Source organism: Melospiza georgiana, chromosome Z (assembly GCF_028018845.1).
Source record: "Melospiza georgiana isolate bMelGeo1 chromosome Z, bMelGeo1.pri, whole genome shotgun sequence".
NCBI lineage: Eukaryota > Metazoa > Chordata > Aves > Passeriformes > Passerellidae > Melospiza > Melospiza georgiana.
Genome location: NC_080465.1, coordinates 13,502,719 through 13,524,358, shown reverse-complemented (window position 1 = coordinate 13,524,358; position 21,640 = coordinate 13,502,719). Strand labels below are relative to the sequence as shown.

At 40.6% G+C, this 21,640-nt stretch overlaps 1 protein-coding gene across 5 annotated transcripts in view; it reads right to left on the bottom strand.

Moving 5' to 3' along the window:
• The window catches only part of PALM2AKAP2 (PALM2 and AKAP2 fusion), a 267,455-nt gene that overhangs the window by 183,980 nt on the left and 61,835 nt on the right, over positions 1 to 21,640 (bottom strand). For all 5 annotated transcript variants that reach the window (XM_058043266.1, XM_058043271.1, XM_058043267.1 and 2 more), the window contains one exon: positions 17,886 to 18,016. In XM_058043266.1, the coding sequence (XP_057899249.1) occupies positions 17,886 to 18,016 (131 nt within the window). The remainder of the gene's footprint in view (positions 1 to 17,885; positions 18,017 to 21,640) is intronic.

Here is a 21,640-nt window from a genome sequence, read left to right as displayed (position 1 = left end):
TTGTCCAAATCATGTTTCTACTCGCTGAATTATAAAAGTATCAAAGATCCCTTACTGTTAAGGTAAATGGCATCCTCAGCTGACATGGTCTGCTAGGTTCCTGTTAAGGAAGCTGAGTACCTTGCCAGACCTTATTTCATTAATTCAAGTTGTTTAAGAATCACTGTGTATTCTCCTAGACAACCACACGTACTCCTCTAAGGAATGCAATTAGATTGGTGTCCCTTAACTGCTCTTCTCTCTGCCCCCTTGGTAAAGTTAAGCATGGCATTTGCTTCTCCTATGAACGTCTCTTTCCAAGACTTCAAAGGGACAGGACTCTGAGATGGTTTCAGCCAGATGTCCAGTTTGGGGATGGATCTCACCATGCTCAGATGATCTGAAACCAGTCTTATTTGCCTCAGTATTCCTCAACTTGTTTTTCCTGATTCTGCTCCAGATATGCATCTGGTGCATCTGCACTTCTTGCCCAATTCCAGCACATCTTTTCAGTGAAGGCTGAAGAATAAAACAAGACTCTTAGTGTCATCTACCATTTCTCCTCTCTGTGAAACAGGAGATAAGCATTTTCCTTTGTTTTCCCCCTACCAGTAACACTACCACAAAATAATTTCCTCTTATGGTGCACATCACATTATGCCTCTGCCTTTTTGGCTTTTGTCCTCACTTGCTTTTGTAACTTTTTCAAGTTATGCTTAGGAAACTGGACTGATTTCCATTTTCTTTGGCCTTTTGTCTTTGCTTAATGCCAGGGAAAAGCCAGTGATCTAGTGCAGTGAGTTTGGTCCTACACCTCCTATCTTTTTCCTAGACAGTTTTTGCTTTTATGTTCATTCACTCTGTGTAACTCCTCTAGCCATCAAAGCTTTCAGTTATGAAATCTTGAGTTTATTGAAATCTGCCTACCCCAAATCCATTATTTTTAATTTACTTTTCCATTTGTAAGTCACAGACCTCATAATTTCATAGTCATCCTCGTCCCTAACTGTTATATTTTGTGGGGTCTCACCATGAACTAACAACTCTGCAGAAATTTCTCATTCTGAACAGTTAGCTGCAAGAGGTATTAATGCTCCAAAGATTTGCTTCCCTGTGCAGGGTGAGGGTAACATGATTAATGCTCTTTTTAAAATAAGCATTATTTTTTAATTACTTGTTCTTCTTGTAACTGTTTCTTCTGCGGAACTTGCCAGGGGATGCTACTAGTTTAATGAACCTGAGAGTGGTGATCGAATATTAGAACTTTTCTAGTATCATTAGAGTAACCTTGGTCAGGACAAAATTAATATGCAAAAGCTATTCTTCCCTCAATCAAATCACAGCTTCTTTTTAGATAAGCAAAAAGTGCAGCTACAAGAATGATAATCAATGTGGGACACAAAGAACAAAAATTATCCCTCTCTTCTGCAAGTCTACCCTCCCACTTAATTTAAAAATTGTCTTCCTAGGAGGATAATGAGGAAAAAAAGAGAGACAGTGAGAATCAGAGGAGAACCTGTGCTGAAACAGAAGGTATAATTTTGACATTTCCTGATTCCATCCGGAATTAAATAATCAGATCATCACGCTATAACCTATTGTTTCTGGGTTAGTAGGATTGACCTGTGTTGTCCAACCCCCTCGAGCCACGGTCACACAGGCTGAGCAATGCTTGAGCAGCATCAAGGCTCCTGCTCAGCGAGCATGGATGGCACAGCTGACAGGGGTCCGTGATGCCACTGAGTAAAACTCCTCTTTGTGGGTTTGCAAATCCTCCCATTTGCAATCCCTGGGATGAAAGGAGGCAAAGAAACTAGAGCTAAAGCCTGGAAAAGTTTCTGGTGCTCCCCAGCTCCCTCTGTGCTGGAGTGGCAAGAGCATTCGTGTTGCTGTCCTAGAAAGAAACAGATAGCGAGGACCATACCTGTGTGGAGTGCAGAGGAAAAACAGAGTTTCATCATGGAGACATGTAACGTTGCTGCTCAGAGTTAAAAGGGAATTGGGTGACAAAAGAGGAGAGCAGGAATCCAAATGCTGCCTACAGACCCGGTTGCCTGTCTTGAAGACTGTTTTTAAGGCAGGTCACCTTACTGAGATGTGACAGGAGGGGAATCTGCAGAAAATTGTTCTTTCCTTGAAACCCTTTGCCATGTTGAAGAAGTAACCAAACTCATAAGAATAAAACAATTAAATAAAACCAGAGGGTTGGCAGGAGGAAAAGATAGATATGAATAGTATTTAAGAAGAATAAAGCTGTGGGAGCTGTTAAATTCCAGCAACTTTAATAGCCATGACAGCTTTAAATCCTTTCTAGTCATCCTACCAACAAAGTCCACCTAACTGCAGCAGAAAAGAAATGCCTCTCTGTTAGCTCCCCTTCCTTTCATTTGCTCCAGCTGATGGGGGAGAAGATGCACAATTAATATTTTATCACCAAATTAATAACTGAAGCATGGTCCTTAGGCTAATATTTCTCACAAACAATATATGCTGTATGAAATGAGAAGTTTAGCTAACCACGAGAGAGGAGCTACTTTATTAAAAAAAAAAAAAAAGAATGGAACAGCAATGAGAGCTGCTGGAGTACTTGTGGTGATTTTGGAGATGATGCTTTATCACTTCACCTTGATTCTCCTTGGGAAGCTATCTTCTCTGCCTGCCACAGTTCCCCAGTTCTTTATTAAAGTTTCCATCCAGCAAAAAACGAACTCTTGTTCTCCAGGAAAAGCTGGAGGAAACGGATTTTTCAATCCCCGCATTATGCACATCCTCTCAGAATACTTTCACAAACATATGACTCAGCAACCCTGGGGCAAACAGACACATTAACACATTTTGTACACTCTGGGCTATTTCCCAGACAGCATTCCTCCTATGGTAGACACAAAACACTACTATATGTTTAGAAGACATTTTCCTATGAAGGAAAGAAAATCCTTCAAAGAATTACATAAGATGGGACCATTTTCAAAATACAGGTGGTTTGGATGAAAAAAATCATTCCTTCATAAATATTCAGCACCACAAATTGTTCTCAGTACATAGAACAGCATGAATTTTTCACCAGTAAAATAGTAAAACGAGAAAATTAGATATATCCAAGATGTTCCATGTCCTGTTTTAGTGTCTAGTTACTATCTAGAAAAGCTTCAATTACAAAAAAAAACCTGAACAGATTAATCCAACATAGATTTGTATTATAGTTAACTTGTCCCAGTTATCTAGGGGCAAAATCAGTGTATTACAGGCTACTACAGCTTCTGAGAATCTCTCTACATAATTTTTGTGCCAACAAAAAGTCACATATTTAATTTTTGAATGAAAATTTTCAGATCTTTGTAGTATATGTCGCTTCCATAATGATTGTCTTTTGAATGAAAGTTATTCATATTCAGAGAAAGGAATTTGAAAGCCCACTTGCAACCCATTTTCAGCTTTGTTCATGCACAGTACTTTCAGATAACTATATACCTAACAAAGCAACAAGCAGTACAGTCAGAGATCACTAAAGACAATCTACCTCTTCTCTAACCAAACATAACCTGTCAGTTTTCCTTTCCCTTATTGCACTGAATCCTTTTCTGCTCAGCAGCAGGTAAAGCAAAGACTAATGAGGAAGGAATCACCTTTCAGAAATGCTGGGTCATTGCATCAGGTTTTTCAAATGTCTTCTCTTTTGGGAGATGAGGTGGCTCAGCGGGGGCCGCTAAGATGGAAAAATATCAATGTATTACTCATCTTATTCAAGATGCCAGTACGATGCAGTCTGTACTGATGCAGTGAGTGGTAAGACAAGCCACCTAATAAAGCCGGGAAATGATTAAATACCACCACTCTTAACAAGAAAAATGACATTTTCAGGATAGGTAATTTTGCAACTTTGCCCTACAGACATTTCATATGACAAAAGAAGCACTGGAAATAAGGAAGGAATATCAGACACCCTGCTTTGCCTGGGTCATGTTTCACAGCCATTGTTGATCTGATAATCGTCCAAAAGAAAAGCTGTGTTTTCTTGTTTGCAATTGAGGCAAGTCAAGAACAGCGCCACTGAAGTAAGCAAATTCATGATTTAACTGTGCTAACCCAACAGCACTCAAGTGCCACATAAAGCCAGCCTGGTGCCCAAGGGAATTCTGGTGGTGTTCGGTGGAGGGCCTGACAAATTACAGCTCTGCCAAGGAACCACCTGTAAGAGTCACCCTGTTCATTAAATGTCTTCATTTGTCACACACCCCATTTAAGCAGGAGTTTTCTCTCCCTGAAAGTCATGAAGAACCACAGTGCATTCTCCCGGCCTCCACTTGCATTCAAGAGGGAGCAATTGTGGATGTTTCATTCTCTTTTCTTCTTTGAAATGCCTGAAGAGTGGAATGAGTGTCTACAAAACACAGTGCAATAGCAGCCTTGCAAAAAGTAATGTGTTAGCAACTTATACTGCAGGCAAGAAATCTGGTTCTGGGCTCAACAGTAGCCTAGGACACTGTAAGCCAGGACATCAGGATGTGGCCCTCATGTCTTCTGCTAATTGTTTGCAGGTTATCAAAGCATTTGTTAGCTATTACATTCCCATTCTGTAGAAAGGAAAAAGTTGAGGCATGGATGAAGAGTTTACATGGTGGACATTGGTCTGATTTGGTCATATTTTCTGCTCATGCTCTGCAAATTTTAAATAAAACCATTTAACAAACCAGTCTAACACAGTGTCTCTCTGTTATATCTGAGGTTTGGTACTGCCTTAGGTGCTATCATTTTGACTGTACCAATCCCTGATAATTGAAGGTCTCTGGGTAGAAACAGTGTACTACAAACATTTAGGAAAAAATTAGCTGGTAAGAAGAAAACTATTTCTCAAAACTTGTTTATGCAAAGAAGACTTAAATTACTGAAACTTTTCAATTCATTCTTACAGGAAACCTACACCGTTTTCAGCAACTACTGTCCAGACCAAGCTGGACTCTTTACCTGACCTCTGATGCTACACATACCTGAAAGAATCTCCCCAATAGCCCTAACAGGTCTAGGAAAATAGGATTATTTTTCTGTTACTTAGTATCAATATAAGCAATGATTCGCATTTTAAAGCTGTTTTTAAGTAGCAAAGAGCAGAGAATGACATGGAGGTTTTGAATGTAGGGTGGTTGCTCCTGAAATTACTTGTCTAAAAGATGATAAAGGGAGAGTTGACCACTGCTGCCTGCCTGGAAGATTACAAAACACTGCCCATAGCCTTAAAAATGGGCTTTCAATGACCATGTGTGTGACATAACAAGTTACATCTGATGTGGTGGTTACTTCCAGCCTTTGGCAGGCAGGAAATTTCAGATTGTGCTTAAGTAAAAGTACAGCAATTTCACAAGAATAAAACAGAGTTGAGGATCATCATGTTCTTGGCATGGTGACATCCTGCAGTTCTCCACAGCTCTCCCCAAAATGTGATACCAATGGGGTAAGGGCTCAAAGGCATGAAGCATTTCCCTTACACGTTCTGGAGCATGAACACAGTACACATGTAAATCCTGTGGTATCTTCAATGTTTCCTCCTGCTGCAACATTTTCTAAAGTCAGAATGATGTTATTTTACCTTTTATTTATTTTCTTGGCTGAAAATCTTATGGCATCAAAAGTGGACTGCCAGTTTAACAAACACGAACCACTTCCCTGAATCAAAAGCGATGTCTCATTGCTGGGTGTAACTTCTGGCAGTGAGCTGGGCTGTCCTTGCAGGACCAAATCAATAGCTAGCCCCATACAACCCCCCTGGATTGACATTTGGAAGGTGAACAGACTACTCTGGTTTCCCTACCTGGATGCTGCAAGCAACATGAGATTTACATGCTCCCTGTTCTGCTGGTGTCACATTGTTGCTTTGCAGCAGCTGATGCCTGGAATGCATTTCTAAACTTAGGAACATTTTGCCTATCTGGGTTTATTCCAGGTGTGCCAAGTCACAGAGCTCAGAGGTCATCAGACAAGTTGGAAAACCCTTAGCCTTTTGCTGTAATTTAGTAGTATTTCATATTGCCCTTCTATTCTTTTGGAACTAAGATCTTTGTCTTCAACTGAAAGTCTCAGCAAACCTTACCTGGTTTATTAAGACTGTTCCTTTATCTAATGGACTTATATCTAGAAAAACATCTTCCTACAAGCCAGACTACTCACCCACATCCTAATTGCAATGTGGATTCTTGGGATGATCACGTGTGTGAAATTCATTGGCCTGATTAATGAGTACCCTCACATAGAGCAGAAATGAGACAAAAGACGGACTCACACCAGTAAACAGTACTTACAGTTTTCTAAGTATGTTTTTAAAAATGCACAAGATTAAAACTGAATTGAAAATTTCCAATGTAATCCTAGGGCTCCAAGATTTAATTATAAGTTATTTTCCCTGGTCTCTTATTTGACATGCATTTTACGTGCTCCCTTACCATATGATTACATATTGCCAGTAATCCAGGATTACATAGAATATCTGTCTATTCATAATTTGTGCAGTTAAGGTTCTGTAGGCAAGTTCATGTTTCCCAAATGGGTTTCCTACAAACAAAAAGTTCTCTAAACAGCCCAGCAATAACTCCATCATTTAGGACATTTTCCCTGAGCTACAATCAAATGTATCGGGGTCTGAGCTGGAATTGCTTTCTCTCTCTGGTATCTGTTTGTAGACAATGAACGTTTCCTCTGGTGTTAAAGACCTTTGCTAAAATTTGAGTCCACCAGTTGGTTATAGACTTATCTACTTGAGAAATCACTCCAGCTTGGAAAACCTAAGCTCTAGTCCTTGCTTCTGGTCCCCACTTCCTTTTCTTGTCATTGCTTGCCTTGATGACATGCATATAAAGTTTTTGCAGCAAAGAGTATACTACTGTGCACAGCATGGGGTGGGTTATGCAACCCCCCTGGAGATCCAGTAGGAATCCTGGACTCCTGACTCACTGCATATAGAGAGTGACAGCAGGAGAAAAAGAAGAAATAAAAAAAGCCCAGTGGTTAATGAGCAAATATAAGAAAACCACCATCATTTTAAAGAGAGTCATCCACCAGAACTGGATTTTGACAGCTGAATTAAAAAATAAAACTCCTTTAGGAATTACCAACAAAAGCTATTTAATTTATGCAGGTGTGTCACACCATGGGCCTGAGGCACCCCAAGCCATGTCTTCAGAAGCACTATGTCTCAGCTGCCACTGCAAAATAAAGATAAAAAGTGAAGAATTCTGAAGAGCAAACATTCACTTGGTATTCTAAGGGGCAGCAATGAAATTCTCTTCATAAATGAGAAGCAATTCCTGTACCAAAGAGATGAGCTTACATCATACTAAATGTGTGAGAAAGATAATTGCACAAATGAATACTGGAGTATGAGATGTGGAAGAACTGCTGAAATACCTTGCTTAAAATAATGCAAGAAGCCTTTGGCAGAGGTAAGAGTTTAACCCAGGGGTAATTCTGCACTTCATTCTCTTATGGCTGATTACTTTCCTTGAAGAAATTCCCAGAGAAATGCTCTGCACCGCCTACATTGTCTAGACAAGTGCAGGATGCAAAGACTTGGTCCCCATGACTCTCTCCACTAGCAATGACTGCAAACTTTCCCACTGATGTGCTGGTTTGCCTAGAGGGTAGGTTATTATTAATAACATTTTATTTCAGTATGTATTCTAGTGGAGAGGTAAGTACATGGCTACAATAACCTCTGCCTACAGAAGTCACTGCATTTAAGTGTCCTAGCTTTTTGCTGGTAAAAAAATCAGTCCACAAAGGGAAGATTTGCTTGTTTAGCTGCATTAATAAAAATGTTCTAGAACAGAGTTTGCATAATTTAACAAACTTTCATGTGAAGACTAAATGCATTTTTCTGGGAATGGGAAATTAACCTGGTATTGCTCTGCCAGGTCTTTCAGACCATTTACAATATAACAAATGTTTTTACGGCTTTTTGAAGTTTCACCAGTGATCCAGTTATTCAGAATCAGCTTCATCTGTTTCAGATAGTCTTTTCCTTGACAAGTACTTTGTTTTTTAATTTACTTGCCTTCTTAGGACTCTGGTACTGTATTTAGGTGAATGTGTCCTGAGGCAGACTGACAGCTACAGAGAAGGGGGAACAGATCCCCATTTAAGCCCCAGAAGAGACATGTTACTGGCACCTAGAGCATATCAGACCCTTGTCCACAGATTCTTTTACATAGGTAGCACCGAGGAGGACCAATTTCAGTATATACCTGTCTTCCAGTCTCATAGCTATGACTCCTTGTACATCAGATAGTCTTCACTGGCTGAAGGACTTCTAAAAAGAAGCATGAACATTGTCCAGGTCTGACTCCAGTGCCTGGTAAACTAGAATTTACCTTTCACTTCAAGTATTTTTTCTAAGACATTAATGATGTTCTAAAGTCATAATCCAATACTGCAGTTGCTTGGCTTTGCTGACCAAACTTCGCAGCACACAACATGCTTTGTTCAGGAGTCCTAACTGCAGTTCTGGGTACTGATTACATGGAAATCCTTGGTAAAGCTCTGCTTTATCAGAGCTTCAACTAATATTTTATGCTGTTGGTTTAGCAAAATTTTTGAGTTTTCTTTCTTTCCTCCTTGTCTTCCCCTCCTCTGTTGCTTGAAAGTACTCCTGACATCTTTGTTAAGTCCTTTTTCCCCTGTGTCCTCGCAGGTCACAGCAGATGCCACAAAAGTATTACTTTTAAATTATTTTAATCCATGTGGATATGTTGTGTAAAGTCTCTTGCTGCTTCCACTTATTAGTCCTTATCTCTCCCCCATGGATTCTGCTGCCCTTGTGCACATGTCATACCAAGTCAGTTCTGTGCTTTGACTTCTTACTGCAATCTGGTGCTGGGGCCTGATTCCTCAGTATCTTACCCTATAGAGCCATATAGCATTTCAACCTGCAAGCCTGTGTTTGTGCATGGCAATGAGCATGTTTTGCCTTTGTAACATGCTGGTCCAAGCGCTCTCAATGTCCCTTGCTGTTACTTTGACTGCACCAGGTGTATTCTTGGGTGTCTACAGTTTTTTTGGTATGCACTGAGCTTCTCTGTTACAGCTCGTTTGCATTTTTAAAGTGAGACCATGATACATGTGCAAGCCCGTTATTGTCTGTTCCTGAGCATGCCTGAACATGCCTTGGGACTTTTTTCTTTAACTGTAAATTCTTTAAATGAAATTCATTACATGTGCCCCTTTCTTATCAATCAGGATTCCGTACTGCACATCCAGTCTTTGCTTGCCTCCAATGGACCAGGACAGGGCTTAGCTCTACATTTTGCCTTAGGATTCACGTACTGCAGAAGTTAAAACACCCTTAAGGGAAGGTGACATGCTTTTCAGACTGCGGATTTTTTAAAACCGAGGCTCAGACTACCAATGCCCACTGGGTGGCTCCAGACACTGCACCTTGCCCCACCTCCACCTAGTCAGCACTAGTCCAGCTCTGCAGAAGAACGTGTTAGTGCTGGAGATCAGCCAGAGTGACAGGGCAGAGCCCGGGGTCACAAACAGATGAGGCACCAGACACGTAAATAATGATACGGATGAATATTTGCATCACGGTAGTGCCCAGGGGCCCGGTAGAGGGTGCTTGTGCAGGAAGAAACATCAAGGCTTAAATGACACACATTGCCCTTGAGGCACTTAACTGAGCCCCGTGAAGTCGAGCAAGAGAGCATTACACAGGCCACAGAGGTGATGTTCCTCCCTCTGACTGCATGGGGGCCAAATGAGATGGTGGCTCAATGTAGGTGACTTATTTAAGCTCCTAGATCTCAACAGGATGAACCTGGCCCTCTGGGAAAATGAAATATTGAGGACTAGAACTGCACCTGTGTCTTCCCAGGCTCTGTGACCACATGTGTGAGCATGTGTGCATGTACACTGCATGCACAGTGAATTTTATCTACACATACACACACTGGATGTTCTGGTCTCTTTATGTCCAGCACATAAAGAGTGATTTGGCAGGGAAGAGAGAAGTCCTCTGATTTAATTTGGAGAGAGACTAATGATCCTGTAAAGCAATAAAACAAATTCATGCTGTTGCCTAACTCTTTGCCTTCTCTTTCTAAATACTCTCCTGGTTTGTCACGTCTTTAAAGATTGTGCACATATTGGTTACCTTCACACAAACTTGTCTTCCTGTTATAGAATTTCCACAATTTTATTTTTGTCATCTTCCAGGTGCTATATGAACCAACTGTGTGTAAGGAGCTGTTTCACCTGTATTCACCTGTATTTCAGCTGTGTTAGGGCTGGCATACAAGGAAAGTAAACCAACCCGACAATTTCAACAAAAGTAAGCATAACAAGGAAAAGAATGGACTCTAGTCAGTTTTGTTTTACTCCATGAAACTGTCCCATTTGGATCGTGATTAATATTTAATTCGGACGTAATGAAGTTCAACAGTTTCTCACACTTCATGTTATAACACAGTTCACTGCTTCAGGAAACCCCTGTCAGTTCTACTAGGCTCAAAAGAGGTGTCAGGATCCTAGATGGCTTTGCATCAGTGGTGATTCAATACATAAGATAATGCATGCCTAAGGAAGAGTTTTCCCCACCTGGCTAACCCCATCACATTAAGAGATGTGCACTTTTTAACTCTGAAGTGTTAAAGCCAAGGAGGCTCAGGAGTTTTTAACCTAATAATATTTCACTATGTCTCATCTAGTATGGGAGCAGAAACCAGCCTTGCACAAAATGTCCATTTTATTGAAAGGCTGCAGTCACTGAAATTGCATTTTTCTTGCTGAACCTGACCTAGAGGTATTGCCCCTTTCACAAGAAGGTGAAGCATGCGAGCTGGTATTGAAACTGATGGCACTTTACAATTGTTATCTTGCCTAAAATATGCATCCTTGTGTGGTGGTTTTAAGCCCAGCTGGAGATGAAACCCCATGAGAAGAAATTAACTCCACCCTAGCTGAAGCCAGGACACCTTGACAGCCCGCTTCTGTTCTCAGGGAGTCTGTCTCTAAATCTATGGCACACTGACATGGGTGAAGTGTCAGAAGCACTAGAGGAGGAAAATACTTTGCTATGTACAGGCAGAGTTTTGGGATTTCTTTTATATCTGGCTCTCAAATTAGGCAAATGGGTGTCTTTATCAAGATCTGTGTATGGTACACATATTTAAGGAGAGCAGACACAGCTGGTGTGGAGGGAGTCTGTACTCCAATTGAAGAGTCTATCCTCTTCTCTATTCTGTAAGATGCATAGGAATAATTAAGTTATTATGAGGTAGCAATGCCTAGGAGTTGTGGAAGAGCCAGAGATTGCTACTATTAAACTCAGAGGACCAGCATTTAAGCAACTGTTAAGGCACTGGCATGGCATTCTACTATTTTGAGTTGAGTTTCAGAGCTGAAGTAGTAAGCTGTGTTATTATTTTTAGTGTCAGCTTGTTGTTTCTTTTTTTTAAGTGTTACATCTGAATATATTATACCATATGAAAAAACTTCAAATCCATTGCCACCCAGCCACCCCTTGCTCATTGCTTTTCTTACATCATCATGCCAGTTCTGAGAAATTCTCTAATCACACTGCAAAACAGGTTCCTTTGAAAACCTGTAATTTCCTGGTTGTTAGGCTTTTTGTCTGGTTTTGTTTTGGTCTCTGTTTTTCTAAGAAATGTATCATATATAATAAATAAACCCCATCAAGAGCACAATGGGAGGTGAATGTTGTGCTCTTTTGGAAACCACTGTTCTGAGGGATTGCTGAAATTGGAATCTTCAGACCTGCAGCACATGAGAGTTGGTGTTGATCAATGTTAGTGGAGAGCTAGACAGAAGGCTTGGGGATGAACAGCTACTCCTGTGCAGAAAGCTTGGTGTTCCCTCACAAGGTGAGAAGAATTTGAAGACACTGCATGGCCATGACGAGATATTCTTGCAAGTTCACTCTTACAGAGCTCACCCAACAGAACTGCTCAGATGGGAAGCATATGGAGGTGGACTGAAGGCTTGCCTACATCTGGCATTCTATGTAAAAGCCAAAAATGCTGAATAACAATGCTCCTGATAATTTTCTCCATCTGCCATCAATGTGAAGTTGCAAAATAAGACACACTGTTCTCTGCACTAGCATAAGTTCCGGAACTGCTCACATCTCTCTGGAGGTTAAGACTGAAGGGAAATGGCTGAGATCAGGCTAGGGAGAGGTTTATGGCATCTCTGGTCCCAGCATACACTGTCTGCTACAGGGGAGGTCTGGGCAGCTGGTTTTGACATCAGATGATCCTTCTCTTGAAGGACTGCAGTTGCACCTGTCTTAAGTTCTCTCTCTCTCTCTATTATGGAAAGACTGTAAGTGACAATGCAAGATAGACTAAGTTAGATTCAGAGTTCCCAGTCTGAAACATACTAGGTTTTTATCATGGAAAGAAGATGCAGGAAACAAACATTGGCATTAGAAAGAAATTAAACAATGGATGCCTGCAACAACCTCAGCTGAACCATGAATCTGTATATGCTGGACTCTTCATGAGAAGAGATTTTATCACACACCTCATCTGGCATCACAGATCTGTTAGGCACTCATAGTCTATTAATAAGATATATTAAGATTTTTTTTCTGCATATCAATTCAGCTTAGGGAGGGTTTTATTTTCATGGCCTAGGCCTGCTTCTCTAACAGAACTCAAACCTAAGCATTTACCTGTAAGATTCAATTGCAGTAATAGGAGAAGACAATGTTTCTTCCATATTTGAAGAAATTCTACCATATTTTGCATCTGCTTCCACTTAGATTTGGACTTATGTCTAATACTGCTAAGCAGACAGAGACCAAAGACAGTAGAAAAAGAGAGGGCACAGTAAGGCACCTTTTGCTTGGGAGAGGTGGTAAGCTTTTATTCAGCTTACAGTCAGCATCTATTTTGCGTCATGCAAGCTTACAGACAACATCTATTTTGGTCTCTCAGGTTAAGTGTTTTTCTTGGAAGCTGTGCTTCTCCCGCACTTCGTTTCATTAGGCATCTTTTAGTTCAGCACTCTGAGATGGGAGTTGCTGGGAGGGAGAGATTTTTTGCATACATTTTCTACCTGCCCACATCTGCAAGATAGCAAGAACCATCAAGGGTGTGCTTGCCTCAGGACAGAGCTCCTGCCCTATGGGCCAAAGCACAGACCTTCCCATCATCAACACTGGAGCTCTCCCTGTGTGCTGGACCACCATGGAAAAGTTTTCTCCTAGAGGTGATACAGCAAAGGCTTATCACCAGCATGCAGAAAGGTGAAGCATTTCACAACCCCAAAGGGCTTTTGCAAGCATAAGTCCTGAGCACAGAGCAAGGGATCCACTTACTCCTTGGCTTCTTCCTGCACTGCTTCACCTGCAAGAGCTGTCACAGCACCAAAGTGCCACAAGTGGCTCTTGTGTGTACATTTTGGGGATCCAGAATCCACTGGTTTAAAGTGTCTGCCTGGTGCACACGTCCAAAATGGCTAGAAGAATAATTCGTCACTCTTTGGAGTCGTTGGGCACCTCCTCATCCAAGGTGAACAAATGCCCTATTGATTACTGGAGGGATATGCCACTTTGCTGAACATTTATTTCACTGGGTTTCTTTACTCCAGGAATGACAGTAAGTCCCCTGGTACTTCATGCAAGTGTTCATCATCAAGCAGGGGGATATAGTGTATTTCTTGTTTCCATGCTACCCAAAAGCTTCAGAGCAACAAAACCCCTTCATCTTTTGCAGTAAACACAGGCCACCAGCTATGAGCTATAATTTAATCTAATATAACAAAAGAATTTTGGGGGCATTTGAAATGCTGTGAAGGAATAGCAGGCTTTGGGTGGGCTGCTCTGTTTTGTGGATATTACCTGTATAATATCCAGATGTCAAATCCCAACTTTCCATTCACTTTCCACTGCTGCAAAACACTCAGACCATCATGTGATAAAAAACCCCAAACAATGGGAGGCATGCAACACATTGAAGCATTTGTTTCACCTACTACACACTATCACAAGTATGTCTGTGGAAGTTACTGGAAATCTCTATCAATGCTATCCCAAATAATGTGTTTCAGGTCTGTGATTTGGAGAATAAGTTTAAGGGAAGGGAAATGCTTTTAATTAATTTTTGACTCCTTTACTATAATTTGCTCAAATCTAAGGTAGCTGCAAAAAACGGGATCACTTTTGTACCTTGTAACAATGGGAAAGATAACTCAGAAATATCTGCCTTCCTCTACCACTGACCCAGGATCTTTATAAGAAAAAAACTAAATAACTTTAAAGTTTGTGTGAAGAGATATCCATGTCTGGCTTCACCCTGACATTGACACAATGCTGCCACTAGTCTTCCTGCCAGGTTTCAAACATTTAGCAACATTATATCACTAGTGACAGACATCCAGTCCACTAAAGACTCCATGAATGTTGAATAAGGGGTTCTGTCTTCTTAAGTTCCATTAGGTCCACTGGACCAACCACTTTTTTAAAAGAAATGCAAGAGACAAAGGATTTTTACATGAGGTATCTTGTGTTTTTCTGAAGAGTGAAGTCAGGCAATGAGGAGTGCTGGAAATCCAGGACCAAAATAATTCAGCTATTTTGACTCCTTGATTTTCACTTTGCATTCTTGATTACAAGGGTTCTAAACATATTAAACTGATCCCAGCTGTCAAATCACTGTTCTGCCTGTAATCCACAGTTACACCATTCATATGCCAGCATCTTGTCCTAATCTTGCACTGCTTGTTTTTTTTAACTTATATGTACATTGTGTACTTCTGTGCCCCCCTGATGTTAACTAGCAGCATTATAATAGCATTAAATTATTTGCATTTCATTATTTGTTCTGTTTTATTCCTCTTTTTTTGATGCTGGTATTTTTTCCACTGCTTAACATGAAGTGCACAAAAATGCTGAGTAATGTAGACATTCCTCTTCAAAATGCCTTTGCAGATGAGGAGGCTCATTAAATCACTTCACTTACTCATGTCTAAGCTGAGTCATGCACATATCCTTGCAAGCTACAAGTTGAAGTATATGATTTCCTGTATCATGATAAAATAACACAGAAGTCTAATAAATAAGAAGCAGTCTGTACTGTTATACATTTTTACTGCCTTAGTTGAAATTAAACACCTCCCACACAAAGGAGAACTGGTTACACTATCTTAAGAATAAGCATTAGAACCATGTTTACATCTTGCAAAATGTATTATTTTAGTGAGAAAGTCACTTAAAACTGATCTAGAGTGAGCAATACCCAACCAAAGAATTTGTGTGATGTGAAAGGCCTTAAAGACCATCCACAAATCTAGGGCTAGCCTTACTGTTTCTCCAAAAGGCATTGGTCTTTTCTGGACAGCACACATCCTCATGAGCCCACCAGCTACATAAGCCCACCTTCATGAGGCTACATCCTCATTTAGGAATGCTAGTCTGGCCTCAAACACTCTCAGTTTTCTCTTCTAAGGACCACAGGTCACTGAGATTCTCAGACCTACTGGTACAGCTGGCCTGCAAATAACAACAGATACTCCTCTTGCCCCACTGCAGTTCATGGAGTAAAAGCAGGGGTATGAGAAAGGAGCTCTTTTGAGTGCTTCAGTGTGTGTAGAAGAAATGGTGCTTTCTGTCATGATGACGAGATGCTCTGCTGTCAGAGAAAAGGGAAGAACTCCCATTCTTAAAGCAGGGTCATGCATACTGGCTGCCAGCAGGTGCTGGACATTGTTCCTCACAAGTAAGCTTCACCCTGATCCGAGAGGAAATGCAAAGGATAAATTTTTAACAATATATTATGTATTTTTGTATTTTTTCCAGTATGCATGTCCCAATACTTTTTCTCAGACATGTTGATTCTGCAGCTGCTCTGTGCTTGCACATATGATGCAGTGTGACACTAATGAATATGCAAGCTGCATGGCACAGTGGTTTCACAGTCCTGTGGAATCAGCCTTTGGGCTGGTCTTGAAGTAATTTTCTATCCTCCTCATGAACCAGCTCAGTCTGTCCTCTGTCACCTTTGTTGACAGGGTTTGGGCTTTTTTACAGGGCTCCCCCTGATAGTGCAGAAGGGACCTCCAAAGGGCCATTGATTCCCTGCAAACATGAACAGATGAACAATGCCCCCGTAATCCATCCCCTTGATTTTCTCCTGGGAATGTGGAGGGAAAATGTAGTACACAGACAGGAAGAAAAATACTTTCAGGATGAATCCATTCTACTTCATTCCTCAGGATAATGTGCTTGACGTCCTTCTACAGCCATTTACCTTCTTAGCCTATTTTGATGGGCTCTGGATATGCCATGGTGTCATGGATGTAAGAGTAATTAGATTAATGACCTCAGCCTCTGCTGTCTAATCTCTACAGTTCAGATGTAATATTTTCTCATTTAAATGAAATTACTTTTCTACTGGCTTTGGAATTCCCTTAGAAAGACAAGAGGGAAGTTAAGTTTGTTAGGTGACATCACACAAATGTCACCTCAACTCAGGAGAAACCTGTCATTTGACAGATAAGTAGTCATAGAAGAAGAGAGTTCTTTTACTTTCAAATATTCACATTTTTGATTTCATGTCTGCAGTTAAGGAAGCAAAAAAGCAAGCCATAGGAGCCAAGGTTTTACATTGTCCCTCATCCTACACCTTGAACTAGTTAAACAAAGAGGTTTCACTGCCTTCAGTGGTGGAACTCAGCTGAAATTAGCCACTCTGACATGTTTTGCTGGATGTGGTCAGGGCTCAGCATCTTTCAGCACTAGATGAAATATGCATTACAGTACATATTTCTGAAGCACAGTCCATGTATTCTTTCCATATATAGTATTAATTTATGAAGTAAAATATCAGATATCATATGAAATTTAAAAAGTTTTCTTGCCTTCTGTTACCACAAACATAAAAGAACAATACACATTGTCAGACCAGTTTCATTTAACATGAATCACAGGACAAGGACCAGTAGCACGAGGTAACTCTTACATTCATGCTGATCAATATCTTCCACATAGGAGTTATTTAGCATTATCCAGGCTTAGGGTTGGTCTGCTTGTCTATATCCCCAGAGAAACACTCTCATTGACTTCTCCAAGAAATTTCACAAGTAGCCTGCCATAAGGCAAATTGAGTTCCCCAGATAGGAATACCTCAACCCTTGGACTGCTGGGTTCCCCTTTCTCTGTTGTAGCCTCAGCTGACATATTTGTAAAAGTTGTGCTGCCAAATTTCACCAGCTTTTGCTAGCTGAAAAAACTCTAAATTAACATAACCTAAAAGGAAGAAGCAGCTCTGGAATTTGCCCTATGAGGATTAAAATTACTTTCCTTATGAGCCCTTTATTCCTTTAGAGCCCTTAGTTTGTAATGAAATAAGGAAAAAAAAAAAACAACAAAAAAGAGGACAAATGTCAACTCAGACTACAATGGGAAACTGATAAAAGGAAATCACTCTAACACCCAAACCTTGCCTTCTGACAGCAGTAAGTATTTGATCTGCTGGTGGCATCTGCTGGTGCATTTCAAAAAGTCATTTGCACCAGTGAAGTGAGTGCAAAAGGATGCTCTCCCTCTTCGAACTCATTTTGGCTGTAGGAGGTGCAAAGGAATGGAGAATCTTTTGGGTGTTGATCAAGTCATACACATGCACCTGAAGGGGGAACTTGGCCCTCTGTTTAGCTACCTCACGAAAGAAATCCATAAAAGTCCATTAAACACAAAGATAACACACAGACTCTATCTTGAACAACATGGACATCCAGGAGACAAATGTTGGGTGTATTTGGCTGTATGTGTGACTGCCTTTTACAGTCTTGCCTGGACAGCTGCCACAGCTGCTGCCAGAGATGGGGACATGGGCAAGGAAAATCTCCTGCCTTCATGAGAGTGACTGTTCTTAGGCAAAGCTAAAGGAAGCTGTCCCTACCTGTGTATGTTTTCTTCCAGCTTTTTCACCTTCAGCTCATCCTCTTCTGACTGCTTCCTTCTGGCTTCTTCCTCTTCTGCAGAGCCAGCAGGAATTCCCTGTAGCAGCCATTTTTCCCGAAGAGCTTTTGACTGCAATGTAAAAAAATCCCGTATCTTAGGTATAGACTGAACAAAAACTATCTGAAGATTGAGAAGAAGCTGTCTTTGCTTATGAATATTAGCTTGTCCCCACTGAATTTCTGCTTACTGCTTCAGACAGTTGATAACAGCCAAACAATCAGCTGTTTATTTAGATGTCAGGTCTTTCACATTAAGAAGTGTCAGTTTCACAGTATACAATTTATTTACTATCAGTGCCTTAACATGAAGTTCTTTTTAGTTCCTAATAAAAACAAGAGTTTAAAATTAGCCAATTAGCAAATCCTGCAAGAACTGAAATTTTTGAACTGAAGTGTGGATTTCTTGTGACTAATAAAGTATAAATAATGTGCTAGAAGGACTAAAGTCATAAACTTTTTAAAGCTTTAAAAACAAAAGATCAGTGTGCTCTAAATGTAATGTTTTTCATGGAGTATAAAATTAGTCTACTATTAAATCAATCAAAGATGTTTTCTATTTATACAACACATGTGTTTCCATATATTTACAGGCAGACAGACACATATACATAAACATGAGCATGCAAATCATCTCTTCGGCATACAAAAATTAGAACAAATGAACAAAAGTCTTTCAGAAACTGTGGAAGGGTTGCCAGGACACGGCAACGCTGTTGCAAAAAGCATCAATATCCTTCACCCAACAGAATTATTCCTGGGAGTTTTGTTGTGATTTCTGCACTGAAAATGTGGCTACAACCTCACCTGGTTCCTGTTTAACGCAGCTGCAGCTTTTCCAGGCTAGTTCACCAGGGGAGGTGGGCTGGTTAGAAGGCATATTTTACACAGCATACATGCCTATGCTCCTTGTCTGGTCTAAATATGACAGAGGAATGCAGCAGATAGGATGAGGAACACCAGGAGCCCAAAGCTAAACAGGACTTTGCCCCTTGGCAAGAAGAAAATTGAGCTGGTGGAAAAAATGGTAATCTAGGGGACTATCCAAACTTTCCCTTTTAATTGATTAGTAAAGGGGAGGCTTGGTTTTGAATTTGCAAAGTGATTGGCAATGCTAGTTCAAGGAACCAGCTCCTCTTCTGCAAAGAGGAGTTAATCAGGAAATCATCAGTTCAAGGAAACTGGATTTCAGAGGCAGTCCAAACATGCTGTACATGTCTTTTGAATGCCATGGTTGTTGCTGGAATAGAACCTGACTTGTGCAAACTATGTATAAAGGGAAAACATTTACCACCAACAGCAAGCTTCAAACCTTGCCTAAAATAGAAACATTTTTGACATGACAGACTAGGTTTTCTTGCTAGTTTTTGAGTGTGTGTGTGTATATATATAGACATAGTATCTATGCACAAACTATTTTTGTCTCTCCATGACCTATTTGATGTCAGGCAATTAGATTTTAGTAAGGCAGCAGACATAAAGCAATACCAAATGCACACACAAATTGTTCTTTATAAATTACTCAAGCTTTCACTGTTTTTAACTGTGCTGTGCATGACAGGATGTCTAGGCGGATTTAAAGTGATTTCTATGTGAATTAGGACTTCTGCATAACAGACAAGGTCTCATGCTCTTGTCCCATGCAGCCATGTCCAACAGCTAAGACCTGCTGATGCTAGTGACACACTTTAACTCAGCTTTGCTCATGGCTTCCAAGCTGTTAGTTGCCAAAACAGTATGAGCGGCTATCTCCAGCCACAATTTCTGCAGTTTGCTACTCCTTGTCCTGGCACTACCATCTATTAGTACCTTCTGCCACATTTCATGTGCTGGTAGTGAATTTTTTGTGTTCAGCTGAGCTGATTACCAGCCAGAATTTTCATCACCTTGTTCAAACTCACCATGCTATAGAAATGTCCCCTCAGCAGAGGACTCTCGGGTCATCACATGTACAAAGAAACAAAGTGAGACAAAGATGGATTTACAGGTCTTGAGAGGCTAAACTTTTAACAGTGTGTCCTTTGGCCTCTAAAGCCTCAATAGCACAGCTCAGTGGGTACCTGCTGGGCTAGATCCAGTGCAAAGCCCAGTGAGGGCTGACTGCTCTCTAGCAAATTGCTGCCTTACCTTTCAAACGTGGACCAGCTGCACAAGGAACTACGTTGCATGCGTCTTACTCAGCTGTGGTCTTGAATCAGAAATCTTGACTGACACTCAGTTGGAAAAAAACCCCTAAGTTTCTAAAGACCAAATTCTAAAGATGAAGACAGCATTCTCTGCTTTAAACCTGGATCGGATATGGCTCCAGCAAAAATAAATAAATAAATAAATAAAGGCTTTGACAAAGTGCTGCTTGGACAGCACTGGCACTGAAGACATTAAGTTAGCACTAACTCCTCTCCTACTCCAGGAGAACAGATAAAACTGAGGCTTTTCTCAATGTGGTTTTACAGAGAGTCCATGTTGATGCTCACACAGAGAAGCAAGTCCCCACAGTACAACTGCTGTACACTAAAAGTAAGATATTTTGTACAGATTTTGTTTTGGTCTTTGCTTATATGAAACACTTAAGCTACAAAATCACATGATTTCTTTCCCCTAAAGCCTTTTTTTTTTTTAATGTATTAATAGCATGAATTTGAAACTGGAAAGCATCAATGGGCTTTTAAAAAGACATATTTAGAGACAAAAATGCTATGATCTACTAAAAATCTTCCCTCTTGGGTGAAATGTCAGCATATTTTATCTGAAACAGGAAAACTGAAAGCTTTGATGTTTCTGGCTCTCCTTTTTAAGATGAGAATTAAGACATTTGTTAAATACTATGCTGAGGAATTCAGACAAGAGGACCGAGAAATGGAAACATTTATAAATGTATTTCTTAAACTGCATAGAGTCTATTTGCCAAGCTGCTGAGGCTGTGTGTATTTATGCACTGACTGCAGATACAACAGGCTAACAGGCAGGCATACACCACGGGATGCTGGTCACAACCTTGCTGTGCAGGAAGCATTTTCTTCCCGGCCACATAACTGCTGAAGGAGAGAAGCAGTGGGCAGGGATGGAAGAACCTCTCACCTGCTTTGAGCAAACATTTCCCAAGGAGGCATTTTCATCACAAACACGTAGGGAGGGCCTTGGCACATATAATGAAACCAAGGGTGGGTAGTGAGGCGATGGCAGAGCTGTGCTGGGTACTCAGGCACAGCTCCTGGGTATAAGACAGCCCACATCAAAGCAACCCAGACAGATGCAAACCAGAGCCAGATGCAGACTGGAAACAAAAGAGAGTTTGCTACCATCTGTCCTCCATAGCTATGAAATTTGGATTATGCTTCTTAAAAAAATCTTGCAAAATCTTACCCCAGGAAGAATAGGAGGTGCTTCCCAAGTGTGCTAAACTAAGGTTTGCATGAGGATGGAGCCCAGAAATACGTACCTGTATGAGCTACTCCTGTTCAACAATATTGTGCATTTGCTTAACAGCCTGTGATTAAAACAGCCACAAGACAGTATTTCAGCATTGTTTCTCCTTCATTGTCTGCTATGAGCTTTAACTCTTCTCTGCATAGTGCAACATGCAACAGAGAAGTGGGGCAACAATCGTGCACTACAGTTGTGCTGTATGATTGTTATTGTTGTCCAAATGATAAAGAGCTCTGAGAGTGGCAACATACACTACTGCAAAAATACAGGT